The sequence below is a fragment of the Aulostomus chinensis genome, chromosome 20 (assembly GCF_037954235.1).
Source record: "Aulostomus chinensis isolate RoL2024-O1b breed Wild chromosome 20, RoL_Achi_v1.0, whole genome shotgun sequence".
Lineage (NCBI taxonomy): Eukaryota > Metazoa > Chordata > Actinopteri > Syngnathiformes > Aulostomidae > Aulostomus > Aulostomus chinensis.
This window is the reverse complement of record NC_141339.1, coordinates 2,522,180-2,546,130: the sequence shown is the minus strand read 5'-3', so window position 1 is coordinate 2,546,130 and position 23,951 is coordinate 2,522,180. Positions and strand designations below refer to the sequence as shown.

At 48.2% G+C, this 23,951-nt stretch overlaps 1 protein-coding gene and 1 pseudogene across 3 annotated transcripts; both read left to right on the top strand.

The window, feature by feature from the left end:
• Positions 1–1,982: 1,982 nt before the first annotated feature.
• LOC147242200 (protein NLRC3-like) lies at positions 1,983–12,581 on the top strand (annotated as a pseudogene). Its single transcript, XR_015110761.1, has 6 exons — positions 1,983–2,034; positions 2,449–4,246; positions 7,759–7,932; positions 8,778–8,951; positions 11,750–11,922; positions 12,208–12,581. The product of XR_015110761.1 is annotated as a protein NLRC3-like (transcript).
• Positions 12,582–19,957: 7,376 nt separating this feature from the next.
• Positions 19,958–23,682, top strand: LOC147242199 (uncharacterized). 2 transcript variants are annotated; one of them, XM_086190552.1, is made up of 6 exons: positions 19,958–20,065; positions 20,156–20,296; positions 20,407–20,487; positions 20,577–20,707; positions 20,795–21,044; positions 21,223–23,681. In XM_086190552.1, the coding sequence occupies exons 1-6, from the start codon at positions 19,982–19,984 to the stop codon at positions 22,396–22,398; spliced, it is 1,863 nt and encodes a 620-aa protein (XP_086046678.1). In that variant the 5' UTR covers positions 19,958–19,981; the 3' UTR covers positions 22,399–23,681. The 2 variants fall into 2 exon arrangements, with proteins under 2 accessions (XP_086046678.1, XP_086046677.1); XM_086190551.1 differs by having other exon boundaries at positions 19,960–20,296; positions 21,223–23,682.
• Positions 23,683–23,951: the final 269 nt, after the last annotated feature.

Genomic DNA, 23,951 nt, shown 5'->3' with positions numbered 1-23,951 from the left:
GCACCAATGGACATCCTTGTGTCCGAACATGGTGTTGGTTATGGACAAACTGCGACTTGCACAGAAGTCAATAACTCATCACCACTTGGGTGGTTCAGGTCAGGCCTGCGGTTCCTCCCTATCATGCCCCTGCAGATCATGCTGTCATTGCTCATGAGAGCGTTGAAGTCCCCCAGAAGGACAATGGAGGCCCGGGAACTCTGAAAAGGGTGGGCACTCAGAACTGCTGTTTGCCACATAAACATGGACAAAAGTCAGGAACCGATTCCCAGTCCCAAAGCCGGGGGAGCATCCCTTTCATCCGCAGTGGTGAAGCCCCACGCACAGGCAGAGAGTCTGGGGGCTATCAGAAAGCCCCCCCTGGCCCTCTGCGTCTCACCTGGAGAAACTCCAGCAAAGGAGAGAGTCCAACCCCTCTCAAAGACTCAGGATGCGGAACTGCAGCTATGTGTCAAAGTGAGACTGGCTATATCGAGCCAGTAACGTTCAACCTCCTCCACCAACCCCAGCTCCTTCCCCTCCAGAGAGGTGACATTCCGTGCCCCGAAAGCTAGCTTCCATAGCCGGGGATCAGACCACCAAGGCCCCAAAGATGTCTCTCAGTGAATCCTGGAATAACTTGATGCGACCTCATGGAGGTCTTGAAGCAGGGAAATGAACTCAACTGCTGGTGCTTGGTTCCATCTGATCTGGAGCTCATCATTGAGGCAGGCAGCACCATCTAGTGGAGAGACAGAAAAACTGCATGGATTGATAGTTAGTTTGTGATGGTGATTCGTTCTTTTGTCAGACTTTAATGTTGGATCTGATAACAGCTCTTTTAGTTCAGAGCCGCTAAAACAGACAAAGTTCATCTTTCCTGGTGGAGTCCAAAGGTTCAGGTCTTCTTGCTGCTATCAGATGACTTTCTTTTTCCAGACAGAGAAGAATGAACGTCTCTCCTGCATGTTTCTGGAGACGAGAAGGATTTGAACGTGGAGGAGTCAGAAGTTTGTGTCCTGAGTTGTGAAGCTTGTTGGACTAAACGAAGGTGGTGGTGTGTTTGTGTGAAGGTTGGAACTGTGATATGAATCAGAGTGAGGACACAGAGGAGGGAGCCTCTCCCCGGAAAACAAGGCTGTACTCCACTGGACCTGGTCCTGGTCCTGGACTCAGCTGTATGTCATTCAGAAGCAATGACTCTATGCATCGGGGGATTCATTTCAAAGATGGACAACAGTCTTCTGGCCAGAGGTGAGCTTTGAGAACTGAAACTCATTTTTCTCATGGATTTTTTTTATCATCATCTTTAAAACATTTGACCCTCAACATTTTCTTGTTTTCCTGGATGAGTTTTCCTGATCATCAGGTTTGATCAGTGTTGTTTCCATCAGGTTCTCTCAGAAGAGACCAGACCCCCCCTGAACCCAGCTGTGCGTCCATGAAGAGTGATCGGTCTATGGATGTTCCTCCTCTGTTCAAAGGTGGACTGGAGGCTGATGCCAGGTGAGAATGTAAACTGTGTGTTTTGATACGATCTCTTCCACTGCCACTGCTCATGGCTGTGGGCAGGTCTGGGACCAGCCACAGACCCACCACCTCAGGATGTGCTGGGTCCAGGTCCCTGCTACCATGGAGGTCCCTGGTGTTCCTTTACTATTTGTTCTTTGACTTCTTCATGTCTTGACAGAGTTTATCGGCAGAACTCAGATGGTCTCGGTGGTGAGTCCATCCAGCAACATCCAGCACACCTGGACTCCATCTTTATGGTCCGTGAGGGTTCAGTCACTCACTGGAGACCAGCAGGTTTTCAGTCACATGACCTGCTGTTGCTTTCACTCATTTCACAATGACATTTCTTCTGTTCCAGCTGCTGGAGGAGAAGATTGTTGACTTTGTGAAGAAGGAGCTGGAGAGAGTCCGGATGGTTCTGAGTCCAGATGAACCAGAGGAGTTGTGGGATGATGAGGAGGAGCAGAGAGGCGTTTCTGAAGATCACACTGGACTTCCTCAAGAGAATGAATCGGGAGAAGCTGGCTGACCGTCTGCGCAGCAGTAAGATGATTTTAACAGCTTTACAGCTGGAGTGCATCTATTTTTATCTCCATGAAGGTTCCTCACATTCAAGCCCTCGTCAAAGGAGCTCTCACAATCTTCATGAAGCTCATGGCTGCAGGTGAGTCTCTGCATCTCACAGCAAGTAGACCTTCTTCAGTGCGGACGTTCCCACGCTCCTGGGAGGATCCATACTGAGCGTGCTCTGTCCCTAGAGATGTAGCTATGGTGGAACCAATGATGTAACACTCACACAGTACAGACCATCACATTGTCTCATTTTAATTTTGGTTCTGAGATGAAATGGAAGAATGCACCGTGAGTCCAGCCTCCTTCCTACAGCACCTGGATTTATCAGGACCAGGGTGAGTCACAATCTTCACCCACGACTCCGTTTGTTCTTTGTTCATTCAGGAGGAACTGCTGCAGCCTGCCGACGTCAACTGAAGTCCAACCTGCAGAAGAAGTTTGAGTGTGTGTTTGAGGAGGTCGCTAAAGCAGGAAACCCAAGCCTTCTGAATCAGATCTACACAGAGCTCCACATCACCGAGGGAGGGGCTACAGAGGTCAAGGAAGAACACGAGGTCAGACAGATTGAAGCAGCGTCCAGGAAACCAGCCACACCAGAAACAACCATCAGACTAGAAGACCTCTTTAAAGCCTCAGCTGGAAGAAAGACAGCAGTCAAGACCGTGCTGACAAAGGGAGTGGCTGGCATCGGGAAGACGGTCCTAACACAGAAGTTGACTCTGGACTGGGCTGAAGACAGAACCAACCGGCACATAGACTTCATGTTCCCGTTCACCTTCAGAGAGCTGAACGTGCTGAAGCAGAGAAAGTTCAGCTTGGTGAAACTTGTTCATCTCTTCTTCTCTGAAATCAAAGAAGCAGGAATCAGCAGGTTGGAAGAGTTCCAGGTTGTGTTGATCTTTGACGGCCTGGACGAGTGTCGACTCCCTCTGGACTTCCACAAAAGCCAGACCCTGACCGATGCGACCGAGTCCACCTCAGTGGACGTGCTGCTGACAAACGTCATCAGAGGGACGCTGCTTCCCTCCGCTCACCTCTTGATAACCACACGACCTGCAGTAGCCAATCAGATCCCTGCCAAGTGTATTGACATGGCGACAGAGGTCAGAGGGTTCACTGACCCCCAGAAGGAGGAGTACTTCAGGAAGAGATTCAGTGAAGAGGAGCAGGCCGAGACCATCGTCTCCCACATCAAGAGGTCCCGAAGCCTCCACATCATGTGTCACATCCCCATCTTCTGGATCACCTCGACCGTCCTGGAGGACGTGCTGACCACCAGAGAGAGAGGAGAGCTGCCCAAGACCCTGACTGAGATGTTCATCCACTTCCTAGTGGTTCAGGCCAAAGTGAAGAAGGTCAAGTTTGATGGAGGAGCTGAGACGGATCCACACTGGACTCCAGAGAGCAGGAGGATGATGGAGGCTCTGGGAAAACTGGCTTTTGATCAGCTGCAGAGAGGCAACCTGATCTTCTATGAGTGTGACCTGACAGAGTGTGGCATCGACATCAGAGCAGCCTCGGTGTACTCGGGAGTGTTCACTCAGATCTTCAAGGAGGAGAGAGGACTGTACCAGGACTGAGTGTTCTGCTTTGTCCATCTGAGTGTTCAGGGGTTTCTGGCTTCTCTTCATGTCCATCCGACCTTCATCAACTCTGGTGTCAATCTGCTGGCAGGCAAACAACCATCCTGGCGGTCTAAAGTCCTCAGAAATAAACCTAAACTAAAACACCTGCTCCAGAGAGCTGTGGACCAGGCCTTGAAGAGTCCCTATGGACTCCTGGACTTGTTCCTCCGCTTCCTCCTGGGTCTCTCACTGCAGACCAATCAGATCCTCCTGCGAGGGTTGGCGTCACAGGCAGGAAGAAGGTCCGAGAGCAATCAGGAAATAGTTGAGTTCATCAAGACAAAGATCAGTGAGGACATGTCTCCAGAGAGAAGCATCAACCTGATCCACTCCCTGAATGAACTGAACGATGGTTCTCTGGTGGAGGAGATCCAGCGTCTGCTGAGATCAGGACGTCTGTCCTCAGCTCAGCTGTCTCCAGCTCAGTGGTCGGCTCTGGTCTTCATCTTGCTGTCCTCAGGAGAAGATCTGGACGTATTTGACCTGAGGAAATATTCAGCTTCAGAGGAGGCTCTCCTGAGGCTGCTGCCAGTGGTCAAAGCTTTAACTGAAGCTCGGTAGGTGGATGAAATCCTGGATGTGTGAAGACGCTTTTACAAGTTTAACGTAATTCGTGATGAACACCTCTCCTTTTCGACAATCTCATTTGTCCAAAGTGACGTTGAACACAAGCAAGAGATTAGAGTGGAGGGAAAACCTTAGTAAGTACGACAACCTGCTTCAAGGTTGATTGACAGGGTCTTTCTGTGTGGAGTCTCCATGTTCTCCCTGTTCCTGCGTGGGTTCTCTCCGGTACTCCAGCTTCCTCCCACAGTCCAAAGACATCAAGAGGGGACCAGGTTAATCCAGACTCTAAATGGGCCGTAGGCGTTGGTGGGAGAGCCAATGGTTGTCTGTCTATATGTGTTGGCCCTGCCATGGACTGGTGACCTGTCCAGGGTGAACCCTGCCTCTCGCCCGAAAACCTCTGGGATAGGCTCCACCCCCCATGACCCCCTAACAAGAATAAGCAGAAGAAAATGGATGGATGGATAATTTAACCACGACTGACCAAAACCAATAATTCAATATGAACAATATCTTTCAACATTCAACAGATGAGAACATGCATGAATAGAGACCAGAACGTGGTGGAACAGGGTGGACATTTGGCCGATGTCACGTACAAAGAGTTTGGTCAGAATTATGAGAGCAGAACGTCCTGAGCTGGACTACTAGATATTTATTCTAGTTTAACAAGGCCTCCTCCACATGAAGGGAAGGCATTCATGAAGTTCTGAAGTTCCATCCATCCATTGTCTCCTGGTTATTCCTATTAAGGGTGTGGGTGCTCTGTTCTTCCTGAAATCAAAGATGGTTTCCTTTGGTTGTGGGGTTCAGTGTCAGGTTGTTGACTGAACACCATCCATCCATCCATCCATCCCGCTTATTTCTATTAAGGGTCACAGGGGGTGGAGCCTATCCAAGCAGCTACAGGCGAGAGGCGGGGTACAGCCTGGACAGGTCACCAGTCCATGGCAGGGCCAACACAGAGACAAACAACCATTCACACTCACAGGTTGCACTGCACCACTGTGCAGCCGAAGTTCTGAAGTTAAACAATGATATTCATGTTATGTTTCTGCAACAACTGATTAGAGGAGTCTTTTTGTTGTGAACTCATAATCCATGTTAATCTGTTTTTATATTTTTGTTACTTCTCCTCCTTTTCCTCTGTTGGATGTTTGATAAATTCCCTTAAAGAGGCTATTTTTCTTTTTAAAGACTTTCTCCAAACCCTTTGTCAACCTTGGTTTTCTCCTCTTCAGGAATTTGTCTGAACTCGTTCCAACAGACAGCGTCGGTCAAAAAGAGTCCAACATGGATGTAAGAACTCATCCTAGGATTGACTGATAACCTCGACAGAAACTTCCTGTCAATCAGGATTCTCAAGTTCTGCTCTGAGCCATAATTGCCTCTGGTGATTTATTCCCATTGTTGATGTCATTCTGGAATTTATTAAACTGATCAGTGCGTGACCCGGCGCTCTATAAACACAACTGACTAATATGTTTTTGCATCTGTCAACCTCAGTTTCAGTGGTCACACATCCATCAAATTATCAGTCACCATGGTGACCTGATCAGGAAGCTGACTTTTAAGAGCAGGCGTCACAAACAGAGCAAGAGCCTCCTCTCTCTCTGACCCTGGTTGGACTAAACATTTCATAGCCTCTCCTCCATCCTGCAGCTCATTCTTATCATTCAGCCAAGGCTGCAAAGTTGCTGTCCACTAAATCTCTGCTGATACTGATGACGGTCGTCTTTAGTTGTGGAGAAGTTGCTGCAGAGCCTCCTGCTGGTGAAGTGAAGGAATGAAAACTGCTCCTTTTGACTCTGGGATCAAACTCCTCTTTGGGATAATATTCACAATTCAAGCTGATGTTCTGGTAGAAGTGGATCTCTGCATCTGTGCCATTTTCTGACTCCTAACTTGTTGGATCTTGAGCGCAGAAGACTTCAAATGTGTAGATTCACTCATTTTCTTCCAGTTTTCCCAGATTTATCACTCCCCAAACTAAAGTTGCTGATATTTCACAGCACAACTACATTGACTGTGGGACATCTCCTCACTCCTCTCCTCTCCTCCTCAACAGTCAACATTGCCGTTAATATTGATCAAGGTCTTCCACGTCTCTCACCACTGTCACTTCCTGCTCAAGTGAGCGTTCAGTCTGACCAGGACTCTCCAGGTCCTCTCCACCGGTCCTGAATTCTCTTTCTCTTTGTCAGGATTCTGTCTCAGTCTCAGCGTTTCTCTTTGTGAGAGGCTCTCTTGCGTCGCCACCTGGACTCTTCAACTTTTCTGTCTGCTTTGCACCTCAGCTTCATGTTTCCTGCTCACAAATGGAACGATGATGCTGAGCCTGTTGTTGTGTCTCTGGTTTGGTGGACGAGCAGCGATCTGATCCCTGTTTCTAGGAACCTCTTTGTTGAAGAACTGGATGACCTGCTGCTCAGGTGACTGCAGTTCACCTCTGGGTGCGTCCTCACCCTGCTGGTCAGCAGCTGTGATGCTGCAGAGGTGCGGTGGCTTGTCTCAAGTCCAGACATCACCAAGTCATTGTCCTTGTTTATTGCTCCAGATCTTCCGCTCTTTTTTTTTTTCTGTCCCTTCATTTTTCTCTTCTTTTTCTTTGATCACAGCCTTCAGTTGTTGCAAAACAACTTTCCTGAGAGATTCCAGGTAATCCAATACGACCGGTGTTTCAACACAGTGTTGGACACGTAATCACAAGTGCCCAAAACATCCCAAAATAGTCGAGAACAGTCAGGCAAGTTGAGGCTTTATGTTCTTGTGAAGCTGTAAACTCCCTGTACTAAGTAGGTGTCCAGTTATTTTCCTGGCGTTTGATGGATGGTAGAGACCATCAGCACAGAGCTTCTAACCTGCAGCCATCTTGCTGATTGCTGTGAAAACATCATGGAACGTTGAGCACTTTTTTGACAGGAAGTTACCAGACTGAAATGGCCCAGAATAACAGGAATAAGCCATTATCATGATTTTACTCTGAGAAAACCTCTTGATTGTTCTTGTTTGTTACAAATCTGTTATTAAAACTGAGTATAATAAAAAAGAGTCAGACCTCTGGGTTCAAACAAGGTTTTCATTGTTAAAGTGATACTTCACCCAAAAAGTGTGTTTTGTTTTTCAAGAACTCACCAGTAGGAGGCGTGAGCTCAGACATTTCCCCTCCTGCATGACTTTTTTGTAACTCCAGAATGCAGGAGGATCCAGCCACGTATATTTAGCTTGAAGCTGATGGAGACTGACGGCTGTCAACAGCTAAAACTGTCAAGAAACTTCAGTTTATAAAGTCTCCAGGTCACCATCAGGTAAGACCCACGTCTTCTTTATCTGGACATGTTTCTGAGAACCTGACAGTCAAAATACAGTCTTTGGGTGACGTATCGCTTTAAAGATGAACACTAAAGAGTTAAAATCAGTCACTGCAGAACATGAGAACAGATTTCATCATTGATAAGTTGAGTATTGACACCATGTTCTCAAATGTATATTTGTTCTTCAGGCTGGAGGAGTGTAACCTGTCAGAGAGAGGCTGTGCAGTTCTGTCTTCAGTTCTCAGCTCTCAGTCCTCCAGTCTGAGAGACCTGGACCTGAGTCAGAACCTGCTGCAGGATTCAGGAGTGAAGCTGCTGGCTGCTGGACTGCAGGATCCACACTGTCACCTGGAAGCTCTCAGGTCAGGGAAAGCTGAACCCAAGCAGAGGAAAAGCCTTTTTCCAGAGCTCCCCCTGGTGGTGCAAATGGCTCAGCGCGGCGAGAGGAGCTGTGGGTCCTGCATCCTCAGTTGATCTTTGAGGCTTGATATCATCAAGATAATGCATTTATGAAATATAGAAACTATTTTAATAAAATATTTCAAACAATTGATAGAAGTGAAGAAGCACATCAAGTATTTGTTGATGTCTTTCAGGACGTCTGTTTACATCCTCAGGCTCAGACTGTTCAGCTGCCGGGAGTCTAAAGCTAAAGGCGCCGCGTCAGAGGTTTTAGTGGGCACTTTAGAGCAACAACTAACCTTCTGCCAGAGGACCTGAGGGCTGCACTGTTGCACACTGTTGACCACTAGACACCCATGCTGGTGGAGACCAGCAGGTGCTTTAACAACAAGCCCACAATATTAAAATCAATGTGGAAACGAAAAGGCAACCAGTAGAAAGACTTCGAACCATGAAATGTGTCTCTCCTGGTTCTGGTCAGTTCTCAGGCTGCAGAGTTCTGACTGATGACAAATGTCCCAAAGGTTGAAGGTCAACGTCAATGTGACATCGTTTTCCTTTCTTCAAGGCCATCTTAGTGCCATCGTGAGGGATTAATGATGATTTCCATTTGACCATCATCAAACTTTAAACGTTCTATCGAAGTCCTTACAGTTCTCTTGAATGTTTGAAGATGCAAATGAGGCATCAACTCCAAACGTCCACATGTAAAAGCTGATCATGAACCAGAACATGAGAACAGATGTCATCATTGATTAGTTGAGTCTTGACAACATGTTTTCAAATGTGTCCATTTCTCCTTCAGGCTGGTGGACTGTCAGCTCTCAAAGAGAAGCTGTGCAGTTCTGTCTTCAGTTCTCAGCTCTCAGTCCTCCAGTCTCAGACAACTGGACCTGAGCCTGAACCTGCTGGAGGATTCAGGAGTGGAGCTGCTGTCTGCTGGACTGAAGGATCCTCACTGTCACCTGGAAGCTCTCAGGTCAGAGAACAGCTCTGATCTCATCAGGCCTCCACCCATGGTGGGAGGTGTTGTGTTTTCAGGGCGTCCTCCCTCTGTCCATCTGTCTCATTCTCCTCAAGGTCATTGTGAGGGAGTTTCTTTACATTGACACAAACCTTCATGATTAACTGATCACATTTTGGAGATCGAGGTCACTGTGACAACACAAAACCTGTTCTTCAATGAAGCCATTTGAGCCGATTTTCAAGCCACGTGAATTTAGTTTAGTTCGTGAGGGCCGATCGTGACCCGATTAGCTCGCGACCGGCCATCTGACATTTGGATGAATTTCAAACGGGTCAGAATTGTTGGTCAGCGTCATCATGATCTCGTACAGTGGAAGCAGAGCTACGAGCCGTTTCTCCAACTTCATCTGAAACCTCTATACACGGGATGCAGGTTGGTTGCTATGGCGATGGCATTAACACCTGTGTTGCGTTTTCCTCTTTGACGACGACACACACGAGCCAGAGAAACTCTGGTTAAAGAAATTCTTCTTAGACTTCAACAACTTACCAGCAATTTATTCTTCATATTCTTCTTCAAGGTGTAAAACAACGTCCTCTGAGCTTCCAAATGAACACTGATTGACAGTTGCTACCACCCAGAAGGACCAGCAGGGGTCCACAGCTGGACTGACTGCTGCCATGGAGTCGTGAGCTTGGGCTTCACATCACAAACCATCTGATCACACATTTTGAGCTGGAATTTACCATTTCTGAAATTATACAGTTGCCATCCAGCTGAATTCACATTCTGACAAAGTGTCACTCAAGCATCTGATAGCATGAAACACAAACACAAGTGAAGCTGCTGTGCAGCAAAGTGACGGCAGGAAGATGCAGGAGAGCTAGAGGAGGGTCCATCAGCAGAACTGTCTGATCACAACGATGAAAGCCAAAGTCATGTGACTAATTCATGATGAGCATCGTCTGAAGATGCAGTTGAGCAAGTTTGATGTCAGTTGACTAAGAGGGCTGTCAGAAACCGGCTTGAGCCGGGAAACATGGATGGCGGGATGCACTCGGAGGGACGAGGGAAGCTCGTGTCTCACCGCTACGGGATTCACCACTTGAGAGACTTCAAAAGGCTACAAGTAGATAACGGGGCAAAAGTTTTCTTGAGTCCATCTGAAGTGGGATATTCTTAGAGGATAACCAAACTTTCTGACCTGGGCAGTACGTGAGGGCCGGTGTCTGGTGTCGGTCAGCCAGTCGACAGTTCCTCTGAGCAGCGTGGAGCAGGGCGGAGTGAGCACTTCTCCATATCCTCTGGCAGGGGTGGAGATGATGCTGAACAGATGGGACCGCGATCTCCCCCTCTTGGACTGGGAACAAAGGGGGAAGGTAACCAAGAGCAGACTCGAAAGATGTCATACCTGTGGCAGCACTGTTATGCACACATTCTATCCAGGCCAAATGTGGACTCCAGGAAGCAGGGTTCTGGGCCGCCCAAACCGCAAAGCTGCTTCCAAGTCCCGATTAGCTCACTCCGCCTGCCCATTAGTCGGTGGGTGGAAACCAGAAGACAGACTGAATGATGCCCCGCACACAGAGCAGAAAGTTTTACCAACTTGGGAGGCGGACTGGGGGCCCTGATCCGAGCCGAAGTCTAATGGGATGCCACAAAGTCTGAACACATAATGTCCCAGGAGGTCCACTGTCTCCAGTTTCTGGAGAGCAATGAAGTGAACAAATTTGGAAAAATGGTCAACGAAGGTAAGTATTGTGATGTTACCTTGGGATTGGGGCAGTCCTGTGACAAAGTCCACAGTGATGTGAGACCAGGGGCGATAAGGAACCGGGAGAAGGGAGAGGAAACCGACAGGCAGTGTATGTGATGTTTTCCCATGGCCACACACCTGGCAGGTGGTAACAAAGGCTTTTGGGTCCGCATCCGTAGACGGCCACCAGAAATGACACTGCAGGAGTTTGGAGGGTTCTGGTGAACCCTGGGTGACAGGCCTGAGACCTCTCAGAGTCAGGAACAAACAGCCTTCCAGGTGGGCCGTTGCCAGGACCCGGCTAAATGCACTGCACCTGTTTAATACTGCCTTCGATCCCCCAAGTGACCGCCCCCAGCACACAGGAGGGAGGAACAATGGTGTCTGGACTCAAGGGGGACTCCGGGTGGGGGAAATGTCTAGACAGAGCATCTGGCTTGGCGTTCTTGGAGCAGGGATGGAATGTAATGGTGAAGTTGAATTGGTCAAAAATTCAAGCCCACCGGGCCTGGCGGGAGTTGAGATGCTTGGTTGTCTGGATGTAAGCGAGATTCTTGTGATCAGTCCATACCAGGAATGGAATATCCGCCCCCTCATGCCAATGCCTCCACTCCTCCAGGCCAGCTTTACAGCCAGGAACTCAAGAGAGTTCCACTCTGTAGGGCGTGAGAGGTTGAGCTGAGAGAGAATGGGAGCAGGACAAAATGCTCTTTGAGCCAGAACGCAGCCACAGCCTGCGGGAACCAGATGAACAGGATCTTGGAGGACGTGAGACGGGTTAACGGGGCTGCTATGATGAGACCAGATGGACAGAATCCAGCTGTTTGTCAACAGTTAATCTGGAAATCCTGCTGGTAGGAGAGTACTGAGGCCTGTTAGCTTTGTTCCTGAGGAAACTGTCACTGTGACGGTGCAGTTGGACCACAGCCTTTAGCCTGGTACTGCTAAATCAGCTGTAAACACCTCATGACCTTGGAGTGAAGACCAACATCTGAGAGGTTCAGGTTCCAGGATTTGGTGAATCAGTGACTTAACTCTGTTCTCTTCACTGCAGGCTGGAACGTTGCGGGATCAGAGAGGAAGGTTTTACTTGTCTGGCCTCGGCTCTGAGCTCCAACCCCTCCCACCTGAGAGAGCTGCACCTGAGCCTCGATCATTCAGGAGGCCCAGGAGTGGAGCTGCTGTCTGCTGGACTGGAGATCCCCACTGGAGGCTAGAGACTCTCAGGTAGGAACATAGAAGCAGAGCTTCGGAACAACACTGCACGTTCTCCCCAGAACTTCCTCAGAACTGATTCAGCCATATTTGCTTTGTTCTCCGATGTTTGACCAGACGTCAGACCAACTGTAGGAGGCCCTGAGAGATGTTGAGGCCCCAAAGTGACATCAAAATATTTCTGGGAATTCTTTTGATCATGACATTATGACGATGGCGAGCGTTTGCTTGTGTTGAGACACCAAACCTCCTGCTGAGGCTCATCACCACCACTTCTTTGTGATTTGTTTCCACCAGACTTGCGCCCGAGCCTGGTGGACTTGAAGGTGACTCAGCGTGTGGAGTTCCTCTCCTGAAGGACGAGGTACTTGAGTGCGTCCTTGCTGGACTCTCCCTGCCCAGAAAAGGAGTGTAGAGTTTCCCTGTGCATCTTCTGAGCCCAACCAGCGGAGGTTGATTGACGAGGCTCAGTTCCCCAGAGAGCTTCAAGATTCAGGCTTGTTTGTACTCCTGCTGACCCCTGACCCTGCTAAACCCTCCTGATGAAGGTTTCTGTTTGCATTTGAAGAGAAGATCTTGACACGAACATTTTATAGACTTTCCAATGATGTTAAAATGAAATAAATGTTTGATTTACAAAAACAGTGGTGAATTCCCCCCAGTGCTCCCTCTGTCAGCCCCATCTATCAAAGGGATTCTCTCTGATATTCCACCCTTTATTAAGGATGAAATTATTGAACAGGCTTCATCTCGTCATGGCAAATTGGTGTCGCCAATGAGAAAAATTGCCCAAACAAGTAAATCACCCTTCTTGAAACACGTCGTGTCTTTGTGACGCTTTGTGTTTATGGTTCTGAAAGACAATAAGGATGTAGATTTGATCCTGAATGTACCGCTTGAGGATTTAATCATGCAGTCTATGGAACATGTATGATGAAATGTTTGGTTGAGGCCAGACTGGTCACGTCGTGCAGGCTTGTCCTGATGAGAGCGCTGACCCCGCTGATGGTTCGAACAGTAAAAATGGAAATGAAAAGGTTACAGAAGGAAAAGGCGCGACCTACGAGGTTCCCTTTAATGAGGAGGGTGTTGGGACAGAAGCCCGGATATCAGGTGGGGGAGCAGCGCCATCACTTGTTGATACACCCCTTGACCAGGTTTGTCCTGCAGGTTCAGCAGGGACAGGGATTGCCCAAGCTGAGTCAGGTATATGCGCAGGTAACTTGCAAAACGTTTTCATGTCGGCAGATGATTTTGATCAGTCGTGCGATGATGATAATGAGGTTGGGGGTGAAAGTTCACAAATGGAGGAGGAAAAGACTGTTTTTACCAAAGAAGAGGAGACGAAATAATGCACCTGCTAAAAAGAAAGATGTGAAGGGTGCAGTCAGAATCAATCCTACGACCCTGAAAGTGAGAGCGAATCACCTGCAGCCTGCCTAAGAACAGTTTCCCTCCTCAGTCGTATGGCGTTGATATGAAAACGTTCCTCTTACGAACCAAACATGTTTGGGATGTGCAAGTTGACCACTTTTCCCCAACGCTGAACAGTTTTTGTTAAAAATAAAGTTATTTCTGGCCAAAGGGCTTTTTACAAATCAGGAGGGTGACCAGCTGAAGAAGTTCATCACAAAGATAAGCCTCCTTTTAGGGTACTGGAGTGGGATGGATTCTCTCACCAGAGCCACAACACGCGTGTTAGTGGAGGCATTGCTGTTGTGTCTGCTCAGGGTTTTACCCCAGTCTCCTATGAAGCTGCTGAGGTGGTAAATGGCAGATTGTTACAAGTTAGGGCTGTTTTTGAAGAATGTGTTTTTGTTTTTTATCTGTGTGTCTGCCCCAACAAAAGCAGTGGAAAGGACACCTTTTTTAGATACGCATTCTACTGCTGTGGCCGGATGCCACATTGAGGAATTTCTAACGGTGAGGATTTTAACTGCACGGACGATGATTTGGACAGGAATCCCACCGAGCCACACCTGCTTTCCTGGAGGAAGCTGAGAGAGTGCGTCCAGACACAAGGCTTGAGTGATGAGTGGAGGCAGCAGTCTGCTGGACATCCAGAACAACATGCTCATACATGTCTGTCACTTGTCCCTTTACTGAAAACTTGGAAGATGACATCCTGCCTTATGACTGTTTTGAATTTCCCAAAAGAGAAACTACAGAAACTACAACTAAGAGTGGCGAGTAGATGACAAAGTGGCGTGCTGTGTTACTGATAATGCAGCCAACACAACAAAAGCCATGAACATTTGGCAGTGGACCCACCACCCATTTCTCACACGCACAATTCACCTAACTGTTGAAGTGTCAATGGAGGTGGTGAAACCAACATTGGACAAGGTGACGGCGATTGTTGAGTTTTTCCACAAAAGCGCGGCTGCCACAGAGAAGCTGAAGTCCACGCAACGGCAGATGGGGATGCCAGAGATGAGGCCCAAACTCAACATTTTATAGGTCGACACGCAACCTCGAATCCAAAGATGCCATCATCTCCACCCTGGCTGTCATCAATGCTCCTGCTGGAACTCTAAGTCAAGAGGAGTGGGAGACAATGAAAGAGGTCTGCACCGTCCTGGAGGCCTTTGAGCAAAGGACTGTGGACTAAAGTGCTGAAAGGTACCTTGAACAATTTAGTTTTTACTTTGCCATATACTCCAATCTTTCAATGTATAGTAGTAAAATACTATTTATACATTATGCATTAATTATAAACAGAGCAGTGTATCAAATAACAAACAAAACCTAATTCTCATATTTGCTGTTCTTTTTCAGCGATGTCACAGCCTCCAAAATGCTTCCTCTCTGCAAGGGTCTGCAAGGGTGACAACCCACCACCTATGGGGTGTAAACAGTGGGGAAAGCAAAGGAGGTGCCACCGCTCTTCGTTCATCCACGGACAGAAAACTCCTCAGAATGGAATTCAACACTGTGCTCTCTGAAACCGCTGCACTGGACCCACGGTTTAAAAAGTGTGCCTTTAGCGACAGCAGAGCTGAAGACGAGGCGCTTCTAAGAATATCAGCAGCAGCAAAATGCAACTCCACCAGTCTGACAGCTTCTCCATCAGAGGGCCAAGAGGAAGAAGTTGGAGCAGGAGCAGGTTCACAAGAACCACAAACTTGTGTTGTATGGAGGCTCTTTGACCAGAGAGCAACAGGAGACATTCCAAAGAGAAATCCCACAGCTGGTGCTGGACTGGAGGTGAGGTCCTATCTTGAGGAGCCCCCATCCAAAGAACAGTCCTCTTTTTACAAATATTCAACATTTTAAACTGTACATATAATATTTATGCATTTTTCCCATATATATTTTAACCAGGTTTAGTATGATGAACTTTTGTGTGAATCCAACTATTTACATGCTGTGTTCCTGGCTTTATGCTCGATAGTTGGAGTGATTTCAGACAGGGCTTCATTGCTGTTGTTGCTCCATCAACTCAACATCCAGCTGGTCAGTCTGGATCGAGAGGTCCCACAAGGTCTTAGCTGGGCCTCCTCGTGCACCTTCCATCCTCCATTCTTCCATACTCAGTGCAGATGTTCCTGTACACTATGACAGCTGCCTCCACTGTGTGCTGAACAGTCTCAGAGGCATCTTTGCACAGCCGGTACCGGGGGTCCTGTCTGGTGTGGTATTGTTCTTGTACTAAGTGCTGAGTGCCCCTGTGCTGTCTTTCAGTCCAGCTGTTTTTTCCAGCAACTGGTAGGATTTCTTGACATCGGCCACTTTTTCTTTGTGTTGGGTTTTGTTTGTTTGGAGCATTAGACAGTGGTTCTAACGCTCACCAGTCCTCGGTCTTCCTCTCTCCACTCAGGCTACAGTCTCAGGATGCTGGACTTGCAATGGCAGGGTGTAAGAGTTCCTGATCAAGACCTCCTTCTTCCCAATGAGCTGACTTGTGAGGAACTGCCCTCCTCTTTGGAGGTTTTTGGCGGTGGCTCGCGTCTTTGCAGCCTCCTCGTGATTTCCATTTGTCTTTGGAATCCCAAGGCACTTGTGCTGTCCTGGACATCTGCAATGCTGCCTCCTGGTAGTTCAACCCCCTTGGTACTGATCACCCTCCCTCTCTTTGATACCGTCTGACCAAACTTAACTGGTTCAATGGCGTTCTGATGCTGTCGCTGTCCACCCCACAGCTCTCTGGGTCAGATTATGGAGTCTCCTGTCTACTATCATTTAGTGGGGTAAACTACAACCCCTGAGGCTGTGATAGAACAGAGCATTCAGTTTGTTTGGAATCCTCCCACCACCAAACTCGTCACCTCCTCCAGCTGATACATCACAACACAAATCTGCTTTGAGAGACCACGTCCAGAAACCTGCCGCTTGGTCCTCTGACAACAAGCTGGTGCTGGACTCTAAAACAGAGGAGTTGGTGAAAGACTTTGGGAGGAAGAAGGAGGAACCTGCCCATCTTCAGATCTAGGAGCCAACTTGGAGAGGGTCAGGGACTTCCAATGTGTAGAGCGTCATCACCCATGGCCTCCTGGTGTGGTTTCATAGCTGCACTGTGGCTGAACTAAAGGCTCTGGAGCGAGTTAGCAAGTCAGCACAGGACAGGACCCAGACACGACCCCCCCTCACTGACCCTCATGTACAGATCCAGATGTAGCCCTTCGTATAGCGAGAGCAGCCTACTACTACTTCTACTCGACACTAATAGAGGAACACAAAAACAACCCCAGGTTCCTCTTCAGTACTGTAGCCAGACTGACAGAGAGCCACAGCTCTACTGAACCAAGCATTCCTGTTTCCCTGAGCGGCAAAGATTTCATGGACTTCTTTAATGACAAAATTGTCCTTATTAGAGAGAAAATTCACCTCCTCCTGCCATCAGCTGACAACATGGCACCTATAGCCTCAGAAGCCTTAGAGGCTGCTGGAGGACCAGACGTACACTTTGACAGTTTTTCTACCGTTAGCCTTGATAAGCTCAGTTCAATCATTTCCTCTTCTAAACCATCCACCTGTCTCCTAGACTCCATCCCAACCAAGCTACTTAAGGACTCTCTACCCCTCATTAGCCCCTCCCTCTTAGATATGATCAGTGTGTCGCTGTTATCTGGTTACGTCCCACAGTCCTTTAAAGTGGCAGTAATTAGACCTCTTCTCAAAAAAGCAACCCTGGATCCAGAAGTTTTGGCCAACTACAGACCAATATCAAATCTTCCCTTTCTCTCCAAAATTCTGGAGAAAGCAGTTGCTCAACAGCTGTGTGACTTTCTCCATAGAAACATCCTATTAGAGGATTTCCAGTCAGGGTTCAGGAGTCATCATAGCACAGACACAGCACTCGTCAGAGTTACCAATGACCTCCTACTAGCATCAGATGAGGGGCTGGTCTCTGTGCTGGTCTTATGAGATCTTAGTGCAGCTTTTGATACCATTGACCACCATATCCTTCAATGGAGACTGGAACATGTCATTGGCATTAAAGGAACTGCACTTAACTGGTTCAGGTCATATTTACTAGGTCAATCTCAGTTTGTACTTACTAATGATAAACCCTTGGAAACCACTGCAGTCACTTATGGTGTTCCTCAAGGCTCTGTGCTTGGACCAGTCCTCTTCACCCTTTATCTGCTTCCTCTCGGTCACATTTTAAGGAAACACTCAATTAATTTTCACTGTTATGCTGACGACACACAGCTGTACTTATCAATGCATCCACATGAAATAAATCAGCTGACTAAATTGGAGGCCTGTCTAAAGGAGATAAAACCTTGGATGACCCTTAATTTCCTTTTATTGAACTCCTATAAAACTGAAGTCATTGTCCTGGGCCCAAAACATCTTAGAGACACCCTATCTACTGAGAAAGGTACCCTGGAAGGCATTACCTTGGCCCCCGGCACTACCCGAAGGAACCTAGGAGTTCTCTACGATCAGGATCTGTCCTTTAACTCCCACATTAAACAAATCTCTAGGACTGCTTTCTTCCATCTATGTAGCATCGCTAAGATCAGACACATCCTGTCTCAAGAAGATCCAGAAAAACTAGTCTGTGCCTTTGTCACTTCCAGGCTGGATTACTGCAATTTCCTCCTACCAGGCAGCACCAGTTGGTCCCTAAAGACTCTCCAGCTGGTCCAAAATGCTGCTGCCCGCGTGTTGACGAGAACTAGTAGCAGAGACCAGGTCTCTCCTGTACTGGCCTCTCTCTGCATGGCTCCCTATCAAATTCAGAACAGAATTCAAAATTCTTCTTCTACCATCAAAGTCCTCAACAGTCAGGCACCTTCATATTTGACAGAGCTCCTAGTCCCCTATTACCCAGCTAGAACCCTTCGCTCCCAGGATGCAGGGTTACTGGTGGTTCCTAGAGTTTCTAAAAGTAGAATGGGAGCCAGAGCCTTCAGCTATCAGGCTCCCCTCCTGTGGAACCGTCTCCCAGTTTCAGTCCGGGATGCAGACACCCTCTCTACCTTTAAGAGCAGACTTAAGACCTTCCTTTTTGATCAGGCTTATAGTTGGGCTGCTTAGGCTGGCCCTTAGATATGCTGCTGTAGGCTCAGACTGCCGGGAGATCTCCCATGGTGCACTGGGCTTCTCTCTACTCCTCTCTGTCCTCCTATATTTGTCATACATAAATCATACTCATACGTATTACTAACTCCTCTTCTTCTCCCCTCATCCCAGATCCCGTGTGCTGCTGGAGGAGGCTGCAGACCTGAAGAGGCTCAAGCTGCCATCCGTAGCCGTCCCCATTGAGCCTGGGTCTGCTCGACGTTCCTGCCTGTTAAAAGGAAGGTTTTCGTTGCCGCTGTTGCAGGATGTGCTGCTGATGGAGAATTGTTGGGTGTAGATTCATTGAAGGAGCGTGGTTCTAGACCTGCTCTACCTGTAAAGAGTCATGAGAGAACTTTTGTTGTTATTTGGCGCTATATAAATAAAACTGACTTGACTTGACATGTACAGGACCCAGGACTGCTGTAGCCTGGGAAGCTCCCTGTTTACCTGCTGCCCTCTGGGGGGCTCGACAGCTCCATTCAGGCCTGCACCTCTAGATTTAGAAACAGTTTTTACCCGAGTGCCATAAAACTGCTCAGCTCGTAATCATGGGACTTGTGTCCCTCCCTGTCTTTATCATGCTGCTCATTTATTCACGTTACTCTGCTACATCCATGTAGAGCAGCTGGTTGTCACGTGTGTCCTGTCAGGGTTCCTGTAGCTGCTCCCAGCGTCCAGGACAGAAAGAGCTCCAGACGCTGTTCCAGGGAAACAACAGTTCCTCCTTCAGCTGATGACACTCATGAAAATATATTTAGGGTTATGTTTCCTTTTTGCTGGTAAACTTTGTGAATCGTGATGATCAGATGCTCTGTCACTGCTACAAATACAAAGATTTTGTTTTTAATTTCAAAAACATCAGAATCTAGGAATGGAATCAGGAGGGTAGAGTGGAGCCGACCCCCCTCTACCCTCCCCTTGTCTTTGTGGGAGGCCACAGCGTACCAGGTGATGATGATGATAACGAAGGCTGGTGGAGTGCATCATCATCATCATCATCACCATCATCAGGTCGAACCCCCTCAGCTGCAGGAACTCCATGAGCCTTATTGGTCACTTGTGTCCTGCTGTTATTGACTCATGAATCAGAATCAGGGGAGTTTTCAGATCTGATCTCAGAGCCTCTTTGGCTGTCAGGTTCCACTCCGCCCTCTCCTGTCTGTTCTACCTGTTCAAGGATTCATTATTTTTTTCTCCATCTTTCACTTTTTTCAGCTCTTTGCAGCTTCACTGTCACTTTGCAGTTTCTGGAGGAAATGTTTCTGAGGGCCTGAACACGGAGGACTCCATGTTCTCACACTCACTTCCTTCTCAATCCACGTGAAGGTGAACGTGGAGGGAGGGCGCACGCTGGCGTAGGGCCAGAGTTCTGATGTCAGTGGAGATGACAGAAGCAGATCACAGCGTTCAGTCAAGATGACAACATCAAAGACACCATCACTGACAGCAGCCAGTGATCCTCGGATGACAGATTCAAGGACACCGGAGTGTAAAGGAACACGTTTCCTACTCTCTGCAAACAGAAACCAGTCTACCAGTCTACCAACAACTCAGAATGGTTCCCTATCAGGAACTGGTTAAGCTGGGAGAGGGCGCATTCGGCCAAGTTTTCAGGGCCAAGGAAACGGAAACTGGCAGAGTAAGTAGCTTCAGCTGGAATAGGATCAGACGAACTGTTGTCATTGACTTAGTTTCCATGTATCAGCATCTGCTCTCATGTGTCCCTCAGATTGTGGCTCTGAAGTTTATTGAAAAAGATGGTCGCTCATATCAGGAGATCCGACTCCTCAAGAGGGAAATGGCCATCATGAGCAAAATCCACCATCCCAACATTGTGGCGTTGTTCAGCTGCTTCCAAATGAAAAAATATGTAAGACAGCGATGAATCTTCCCTCTGAATGCCTCCTGCTCTCAGGTGGATCCTTGATCCGCTGCACCATCGTCTCATTGTGTGACCAAATCTCTCCACTGTGTCAACAGCTTGTTTTTGTGATGGAGTACGCTGGAGGCTCCAACCTGCTCCAGGCCCTTCACGATCGTGGGACCTTCCCAGAGCACCAGGTACTCCTTCATTACACACAGTCACGCCGGACATGACACTCACTGAGACTTCACCCCATCAACATTTGCATTTCTCTCCCTCTTCCAAGGTCCAGAATTTTGCCTGCCAGCTGCTCTCAGCGTTCCACTACTTGCACTCACGTCACATTATTCATCGGGACGTGAAGACGGCCAACACTGTGCTGGGGGACGATGGCGTGGTCAAACTGTGTGACTTTGGGTAAGAAGATTTAGATGTTGAAGGAAAACATGGCTGTGAGCGTCATCATCTACAAGTGTGTTTATACGTGATGCCGTTCTGTCTCAGGTTTGCCAGGGTCTTGAGGAAGCCCACGTCCAAGCTGACGTACCGGATGGGAACCGCAGCCTTCATGTCCCCTGAGCGGATAAGGGGGGAGCCCTATGATCACACTGCTGATCTCTGGGCTCTGGGCTGCACCCTGTTTGAGCTCCACACTGGGGAGCTTCCCTTCTACTCGGAATCCAGACCCCAACTGATGCAGCTCATCCTGGAAGGCTCGGTTGAGTGGCCCAACAACATGAGCCCCAGCTGCAAGGTACAACAGCTACATTCTTATTCTGCGTCCTCAGCTGCAAACTAGCTAGCTAGCTACTGTGTTAGCATGCTCAAACACAAGCTAACGTTAACAGCCAAAAGAAGCTTACTGCTGCTTATTAAGACAAAGAAAAGTGTAGCGTCCTGCTCACCGTGACCATGTGACATCTCCTTTACAGAGTTTCCTGAGAGGTCTGTTGACCAGAGACCCTGAGGAGAGGCTGTCATGGCCCCTGATCCTGACTCATCCTTTTGTTGTTGGCGGTGTTCATCACTTGGATGAGGACGGTGACGAGGAGGAAGATGAGAACAGACCCGAATTTGAAGACAGCAATGAGACGAGTGACAGTGATGAGACCAGTGAGGAAGAAAGTGATGAAGACGATGATGAGATCAGTGAAGAAGACGAGGATGAGGACAGTGAAGAAGACAAGGATGAGGAAAGTGAAGAAGACGATGATGAGGACAGTGAAGAAGACAAGGATGAGGACAGTGAAGAAGACGAGGATGAGGAAAGTGAAGAAGACGATGATGAGGACAGTGAAGAAGACGATGATGAGGACAGTGAAGAAGACGAGGATGAGGACAGTGAAGAAGACGAGGATGAGGACAGTGAAGAAGACGAGGATGAGGACAGTGAGGACACCAGCGATGAGGAGAGTGATGAAGCCTCTCAGCATCCACAGCTAGAGAACCTGGTTGGAGACGGCGATGAGGGAAATGGAGACAGGAGGATGAAGCTTAACAACCTCCGATGGATCCGTAAAAAGCTGGGTCTGAGGTCCACCACGGACAGAACCAGGGAGGACAGGCTCCAGGCCCTCTCCTTGAAGACAGACATGCAAATCCTCCATCTCAAGATGAAGAAAGAGATCGAGGCCATGCGAGAAGACGCTGCTATGAAGGAGCGTTCTCTTCGCAGGGAGACGGAGAACCTGAGGGTGACGCTTGAGGCCTGTGTTGGAAAACTGGCCGCTGACCTCCAGGTGGAGAGGCGGAAAAACGCTCTCCTGGAAAAGGAGCTGCAAGAGGTCCGCCTCCGTGAGGAGGTCAGGAACAGGAGTGAGGCTGCTCTTGAGGTGGCAGAGACCCACCAGGTGGAGTTGCATACAGAGGTGGGGCTTCAGCAAGATGAAGTCAGGGAGGAAAACCTGGACCTTAAGAGGATGCAGCAGTCGTTGGACCACGGGAGGACCTCCAGAGAGGGGGAAGAAACTGTTCCAACAGCCCCTGAACCTCTGGAGGACGCTGCTGTGCCAGAAGTGAAGAAAAGGTCCTTTTGGAAAACAGCTGGGATCTGTCTGGGGCTGACCCTGATCCCTGTGGCCGTAGCGGCCCTTATTGTCAGGCGCTGATGACCCAGCCTGGGTAGGGGCTGTACTGGTGGATCAAAAGTTCTGGTTGTCTGATGAGTCCTGTATTATAAAGCAGTAGTTCTGAGGGTCCAGGGTCTGAGGAGCCTCCCCAGCAAGGATGGGATAAATAATTAGGGCTCAATCACCAGCTAATCTTCAAATGTAAGGAATTCAGGGGTGTGTAAAAGTAGCTCAACTGCACCCCCTAGATATGAACATGAAATTCAGCAGAGCAACTGTGGAACAAGCTGGTCAGGGGCTAATGCTGCTGGAGCCTGGCAGGGCGGGTCTACTCCCTGGATCCAGATCCTCCTCTCCTGGCAGACCTTCAGAGGACTTACAGCTGACTCATCATTTCATGTTGTTTTCATGCTTTATTCATTAAATGTTCTTTTGCTCAAAGTTGTTCTGACACACAAGTTGAGTTCACTAAATAAACACTGAGTTGGTGAGTACATTTGTCAAGACCATGTTGGCCTCCGTAGTGTCTGTGGACCCCTGCCTACTCCGACCAGCGACGACATGTTTAGCTGGACGTCATCGTTCAACTGCTGGCTGTCGAGGCGGCGCCCAGCAAACCAAGGGGGCTTCCTCCTGATGTTCTCCTCAGCTTCCATCAGGAACAGAGACTCCAGCGTCTGCTGGTCCAGCCTCAGTTGCTCCTCTTGGTCGTGGCTCCATGTGAACGCTGCTACTCTGTCCCTGACAGCTGAACTGAAACCTGGAACTCAGGTTTCTGTTTGCTTTTAGCTTTACTGTCTTCTAACTCTTAATAAAAACATGGAATTCTAGAACCCCACGTATTCAAACAGCTCAGGATTTGTTTGGAACCCACATAAAATAAGCATTTCATACAAAGGTACATAAAAAGCAATTTAATGTTATGTTTCGTATTTTGTACCCCACAAAAAAATGACTTTGCTTGTGTGCAGTTACCATTATCTTCCAGCAGAGGGCGGAAGTGGTGCGGTAAACTGAAAGGAAACGCAGTGCAATGGCGTTTCTGGGTTCGACGTCAAATTTTCTTGTCTCAGTTTCTTGGCTTAATGGACAACAAGGGAACGGAAAATAAAACTGAAGTGTCAATTTAATCGTTTAGGGGGAATTTTATTTCTTTGGTCGATGAAAAGAACTGTTTCATAACTGTCAGGGGAATAAAAGACATTGTAAGTGTGGACATGGGAGTGTTGGCGTAAACCATGGCGGCCTTGTGTTCCAGCTGAACCAAACAGGAGTCCTGATCAGTTCACTCCTCCACCCCTCAGAGAAAAGTAGCTGCATCAAGTGTTGGTGTAGGCAGGAGCTTCTAGCGTGCTAATGATGAGCTAACGTTGCATTCACTGATATCAGAAAAGTCAATTCTACAGTTCGTGAGTGACCGGAAGCTCCAGGACACTCAGGAAGGGAGCAAGAGTCCAAATGCTTCTTATTTATTTATTAGTCCTGTGAAAATATTGTAGCCAGGGAATTTCTTTCTTTCACTTTTCATATTCCATCTGTCCATTTTCTACCTCTATCCTGTTAAGGTCACAGGGGGTGGAGCCTATCCAAGA